The 6,474-nt window shown below is 40.5% G+C and overlaps 1 protein-coding gene across 2 annotated transcripts; it reads right to left on the reverse strand.

Annotated features, from left to right (window-relative positions):
• Positions 1 to 111: 111 nt before the first annotated feature.
• Positions 112 to 5,571, reverse strand: LOC147061608 (dysbindin-like). 2 transcript variants are annotated; one of them, XM_085914743.1, is made up of 5 exons: positions 5,473 to 5,571; positions 5,011 to 5,106; positions 1,732 to 1,881; positions 1,398 to 1,547; positions 112 to 1,157 (listed from the first exon to the last, which is right to left on the reverse strand). In XM_085914743.1, the coding sequence occupies exons 2-5, from the start codon at positions 5,051 to 5,053 to the stop codon at positions 853 to 855; spliced, it is 648 nt and encodes a 215-aa protein (XP_085770869.1). In that variant the 5' UTR covers positions 5,054 to 5,106; positions 5,473 to 5,571; the 3' UTR covers positions 112 to 852. The 2 variants fall into 2 exon arrangements, with proteins under 2 accessions (XP_085770869.1, XP_085770859.1); XM_085914733.1 differs by lacking the exons at positions 5,011 to 5,106; positions 5,473 to 5,571 and having other exon boundaries at positions 1,732 to 3,872.
• Between the last annotated feature and the right edge of the window lie 903 nt (positions 5,572 to 6,474).

A 6,474-nucleotide genomic window follows, 5' to 3' on the forward strand; every position in this document is an offset into this window, starting at 1 on the left:
TTGGCAGTGATCCAAATGTTGAGTTTCACCAATACATTTTTTAAAAAACAAGTTTGTGTAAAAATCTGTATTTACAGTCGCAGCCGGAAATTTTACAAAACCTTTGGGGAATTTAGAAAAATAACTGCACTGAACAGCAATTTAGAAGAAATGACTTAGCAAATTTGATGAAACAAAATTAAAATCACGGCCCAAACCGATGGCAACAAAACTTTTCACGAGTGCCATTTGTGATACAGTGTTAGGAATGAAACATATCCATCATAATTGTCTTTTTCAAAATGATGCGTAATGGCAACATAAAACCTGCTATGACTAAGGCATGAGAATAGAGTTGTTAACTTTTACTACATCGGAGCTATTTCAACCAGTACACCCTGCAAAATGTTTGTCATCCAAAAAAAAAAAGTCATTTTGACTTGTTATTTACATTATTGAAGAACAACCCACAGATTGGGTTTTGTGTTCATTATTATTTGCTATATTGTTTTTTTTAAAACCTACAAAGTGAAGATGCATTTTCCTTCCTTGTTTACCATGGCTGCTTTGAAGTCAAAATGAGCAGGAGGGAGATTCTCCTCAGGCAGCGAGCAGCCAGAATATTTTAATATGTGGGCGGTGAAAAACTCCTACGGTATAATTTGCATTAAATATCAGGAAACATAGAGCACAAACTTCAACCGACAGTTTTTTTTTCCTATTAACAAAGAGAGGGAAAATGTATACTTTAAGTTGTAAAGAATACACTTCTTGCATAAATACCGACAATTTCAAAGGGGACAAATCACAGCAGGTGAATCATGCTCGGTTTTCTCTGCAAATGAAATGAGACGGTGAGAGGACAGCTTGTCTCTATTTCAGTCTTTGTTTGGATTTAGTCAGAAGGCATGTCTCCTCCTCATCCTCGTCCTCTGTTTCTTCATCCCTAGTATGGGGAACAGAGGTCAGCAGTTGGGTGTCAGCATGGATTTCCTCATCATCCGATTGGATCACAGGTGTGTCTGCTCCGCCTCCGCTCGCATCGCTGGAGCTCGATGATGTCGATGACATGCGAGACTTGGAGCCGTTGTGGACTTCATTTTGCCGTTGCAATGGTGGACACACCCTGTAGACAACCTCGGCCTCTTCGTCTGCCTCATCATCTTCATCCTCCCCATCTGTAAACAAAAACTCTTAAATGGCCATGATAGGAAAATGAAGCTTCAAATTGGTATCATGAACCAGTTGTTGTATATTTGGACTCTCGAGATGGTACTATTGGTTCAAATAAAGTGTTTTAGGAATTGGAAAGTCAAAGTCAGTTGAACAGAGAGTCCCATCTAGAGGAAGCAAAAAAATATTGAAATGTATGGAGAATATATTTATTTGAAAGTGTTATATGGAATTTTTCTGTGTACCTGGTAGAGGGGATGTTATCTCTCCCTCATCTCCTCCTGATCCGGAGTTGAGGAAGACGTCTAGGGCCTCTTGGTCCGAAATGTCCATCAGGTCCATTTGCTCCAGCACATCCACGTTCACCTCCATAGATGAGATGCTTCCCATGGGAGCTGCAAACACAAATTGCGTTATGAAGTGCTCAACATTGTGTGATGCGTGAGAGGCATCGTGATGTGAATGGCTCCATTAAGGCTCTTATCTGTTTATGTTCTATCGCATGAATATCAACTTACATGATGTGGTTTGTTATAAAACTCCTCTTAAACCAAAATAAAAGTTGCTACTGTCACTTACGTTTCCTGCTATCAATCTGCAGGTGAGCTGAGGGCAGGTAGTTATCCACATCTTGCTGGTAGACCTCCTCAAAAAAGCGTTGTCTGTCCCTCAGTTTCAGATGCTGCGTAGAATCGTTGTCTAACACTCTCTGGGAGTTGTCTGTCTCCGCTGAACAACGACAATAAGTCAAGCTGTAACACATGTTGCAAACACTAATAGCAACCTTTCTCATATTGGGATCTGGATTCGAATCTTTTACGTTTTACATTTTGCCTTATGCTTGTGTGGATTCATGCACATATTTAAAAAATTGAATTGCACTAAAACCTGTCTTATTTAAGAAGTGGTGTGTGAGCTTTCTACTATACCCACTGTACATGGATGAAGATCTGTCCTGAGGTCCACCTTTTTAGTATGATGCTTTGCCCAACTGACCAGCTTTGGTTGTGTAACTGTGCTAAATTCTTCTTGACACATTGGGCCTGCCCCAACTGGGCTGCATGGCCTGACACTTTGACTCATGTCACCAGTGCTCTTATTCGTTTGTGCAAGAGTGCGTTTTCGTGTATGTGCGTGCGTGCGTGCGAGTGTGTGTGATCTTGTCTAAAAGTGTGCACTGTGCACCAGTGTTGTGTACATTGTACTATTTTGTGAGTGAGTGCCCATGAATGACTTGCATGTTTACATAGTCCAAAGCAAATGGATGCTGCTGGAACCTTGATCTAAATTTGCTTGACTTCTTCTGTGCTGACGCGGTTTCTAAATTTTTGCACAGACCCAAGTAGATATTTTGCCATGCTTTCCTCCTTTGCTGCTGAGTTCTGTTTTTTTTATGTGTCTTTAAAAGTTAAAACTAGTGTTGAAGTTTGTAAAGCTTGTTTGGGAATTTGGTTCATATGTCTTTGCAATTCTGAGTGTTTCCATACCTGACAATTCAGTGGCTAAAAATAGACTACATTTTAAACCTGCTAGCACCAGTTGGGTGAATTTGATCGATAAGCAGGCAGACACTTCTCCTTGGAATGCACGGTGCGTTTTGCTTGTACTTGGATACGACTGGTTCATTCCTTGTTAGGCTGCTGCTTTATCCTGATCTGGACTGCAAAACACGGGTCACATGGAAAGGATTTACTGTGGCAGGTCAAGGAAACGGGAACAGCTGTGATGGCTGTTGTCGAAGTGTGATGCTATTGTCCAAGAGCCTTATTATATTAAAAGACATGAGTTAAAAAAAAGAGGTGCAGCGCTTGGCTTTGAGTCCACTATTGAAATGTTTGGGTATATGCAACAATCGATTTTATCCACACGTCTTCAACATTAAAATGATTGCATCCTCTAGCTCAGGCATTGCCCACCTCAAAACAAAAAGTTGTGGATTTCACTTATAGTCCGGTGCGCCTTATAGTCCAGAAAGTAGGTAGGTAGGTAGGTAGGTAGGTAGGTAGGTAGGTAGGTAGGTAGGTAGGTAGGTAGGTAGGTAGGTAGGTAGGTAGGTAGGTAGGTAGGTAGGTAGGTAGGTAGGTAGGTAGGTAGGTAGGTAGATATTACAATTGTGTTACATTATTTTATCTAGATACTTTAGGAGACTCATAATTCCCATGACATTTGTGATCTGAGTCAGGACCGATGGCTTCTAAGTTCCTTCTCCGTCTAAGCCCACCATGAATCATAATAGCCTTAGGCTTCTTATGTAATGCTGGTACACTTCTTCAGCTGCACCCTTCTATAGTGCATCGCCGTACAAGAACTACTGCCTTCTACATTCATGCTTGCTGAGACAAATTGATGAGACTATCATATGGAGCTTTATGTAATCTGACCTATTGTCAATTAAATGTCCTCAGACAAGTCTATGTTGTGATCTGACTGTTAGCAATTTACAGTGTAGAGGAATGTGAAACAATATATAAACATCTTTCACAAGAGGATGATTTTAGGGGTCTAAACTGGTGTGCCTTCCTCATCTACTGTCAAAATAAGCATTAATTATTCACTGGAGTATTCAGACTGTATTGGTGTGTCTCTCTATTGCCTTTGACTTGTGTCTGTGATGAAAACAGTTAACAACATGCGTCATTGGCTGCTCGAGGTGGTTTTATTGGTGCAGTCATAGATCAAGAGCCTGAGGAACTGCGCCACTTCAAGCTTGGAACAAAAGTTCCTATTGAACCTAACAATCACATGATAAGGCTTTCCATACCCCTTGTGACGAGTAAGAGGAAATCCCGTGATTGCTTTTATGCTTTCATGGAAAAGTGACTATGGTGTTGTTTGGAAGAGAGAGATTGTATTTTCATTCCAGTCACATTTGACAGCTCATCCATCTCCAGCTCCATTCCGCCTAGACGACACGCAGCTTCTATTTCTCCCCAAGGGATTAGTGAGATTGAGACTCAGCTCTTTGCAGTGCACAGTTTCATCATCCTTAGGTATTACTGCTATTAGCCAATCACCCCCCCCTCTTTGACTGAACAGCCAATGCAGACCATCAAAGCTGAATCATTTATGTGTGAGATCACTGCACAACAGCAGGATGACACCACACGACCCCCAACACCACTCCTTGATGTGAACACTGTCTTTGTCACTTGAATGAACGTAAACCATAATAATCTGTGTACTAATTTGTCCCCTGCACTTTGCCTCCATTTCCAAAACCCTGCCAACCCCAAACTGTGATTGCATCTTCAGCCATGATGTGTATTCCCAGGCCACTTCAATCCACATTCCCAAAGCCATTAAGGATCATCAATCCAACTAAACGCAACAGAGCTCTTCTATTTCCCACTGCCATCTGAAAAACGAGGGTTTTTGGTCGTTTCCATTGGGTTTATCTACGTGCTCTACCTTGCACATTAAATATAATGCACCAGCATTATCCTTTAAAGAGGCTAAAATATAACTCGAGTGATATTTTGACTGGTGAGATTACTCAAAAAGCAAAACGTCGGTCGCCTCTTCTGTTTTTATGTTGGTTCTTGCTTCTATCAAGAAAGGTTGACATAACAACTGCAATAATACTTCTTTGGCAATAAAAAGCAATTTATTGATGAGTCAATAAATGTATCAATATTTTCTAGAACAGTGGTACAATCTGTATGCTCCAAAGTTCAACAGACATCTTTCACGCATAGATAGCCAGTTCAAAGCAAAACAAAGTCATCAAACATACGTAGCCTCAGCTCAATTAGAATAAATAAAGATAAAGGAGAAATGGTGAATAAGTACATATACGTACAAATTGCACACACTGCATAATCTCTCACTTAAATCAAACAATCTGATTTGGTTACTTACACGCCAGGCGTTTGTTGTGTTTGGCTGACCCTGTAGATGACATGATGGAGTGTTGGAGCGGCGTGTGTCAATTTGTCTTGTCACCTCCTGTCAAGGCTGCAGGACAGGATGCAGGCGCGCGTCACAGCAGATCATCTAGTCATTTCATCTTTACACTTTAGCAGCAGGCTATGAGAACTACACGATTAATCTGTTCTTGCTGACTCCCTTTCTCCTTTGTGATCGCCCCAGTCGTCCTTTCTCCGTCCCCCTCACGCTGCTTCACACTTGCATCCTTATTGCCCCCCTCCTTGCCTCTCTCCGCTCTCTCTTTTTCTCCCACAAACACGCACACAATCTTGCACACTGTGCAGCAGCTTAGAGACAGGGTGAGTGAAAGTAGGCATTGTGGCCTGTACCAACTGGTAATAATGAGGGGGTCATAGGATCAGGAGGCTTTTTACGTAATCTTTAGGAACATACCTTTTTTTCCCTACAATCCATACTCAGTATGAGAAATAAATATACATGCCAAGATGGCAACTGCACTAGCTGTGTTTCATACGATATCAGCACTCTGATGGGTATAATTCGAAGTGATTGCTATGTGTGAACCACACTTTGTTGCTCTCTTGCTTTGCCCTTTGAGATTGTAATTAGACCATTCAGAAATAGCATCAAACGTTTTGGGTTTTTTTTGCAGTATTTTAATTTAATCACAACATACAGTACAGATACTCAAGCATTTAATTACAGTATGAATACATAGGTGGGCTCCATTACCAAGATGAACCAATCCCAACAAATACATCGCTACAAAGATGCACAGCAACCGTCACACGTGGCGTGTTAACGAGTATTTAGCATCACCGACCCCTACAGATTTCTGCCATAATTAGAGGCCTCCAACAGCCAATTATGTCACTCTTAAGCTAGAACGGGCTCTGTTGTTCAACCACCTTCTGAGAATCTTTTTGCGGTCTAAGGCCAAACGATCAATTACGTGTTGTGTTTCTATTTTGATGGTGTGAGAAAGTGTAGATATCACCTTTTCAGTACTGGATGGCTGAGTTGATTTTTGTGGAAAAAAATTACAAAATGAATTATTGTACCTAATATTTTGGTCAGGTAGGACAGTGGCTCTTTTATACACGCATGATATAGAAAATGTATGATCAAATGTGAAATATATCAAAAGCATATATTTGTAGGTATGCTTCTATTTTATTCATATTTTAAATGGCATTATTGTCATACATATGCACAATGGGAGATTCTTCTGAAGTGAGTTTAATCCCCATCTGCAGTAACGTTTGTGTTCACTTTTAGCATTTTGGAAACATTAAAAAAATGTTCTTATTTCAAATCGCATGTAGCCTCAAAGTTTAGTTAAAACTCAATTCAACATTTTCCATACAGCAATGCACAACAACCTTGGGTGTAATAAAAAAGTGCTGTACATTCATGATAAATTCAAATTCCCTA

The sequence above is a fragment of the Syngnathus leptorhynchus genome, chromosome 1 (genome assembly GCF_054491065.1).
Source record: "Syngnathus leptorhynchus isolate UIUO chromosome 1, UIUO_Slep, whole genome shotgun sequence".
NCBI lineage: Eukaryota > Metazoa > Chordata > Actinopteri > Syngnathiformes > Syngnathidae > Syngnathus > Syngnathus leptorhynchus.

Bases quoted from the DNA above. Each gene is read 5' to 3' on its own strand.
- LOC147061608 (XM_085914733.1), bottom strand. From the start codon at position 1,945: ATGAGAAAGGTTGCTATTAGTGTTTGCAACATGTGTTACAGCTTGACT. The intron at 1,548-1,731 runs GTAAGTGACAGT...TTGTGTTTGCAG, and splicing joins GCAGATTGATAGCAGGAAAC to CTCCCATGGGAAGCATCTCA. The intron at 1,158-1,397 runs GTACACAGAAAA...TTTTGTTTACAG, and splicing joins GATAACATCCCCTCTACCAG to ATGGGGAGGATGAAGATGAT.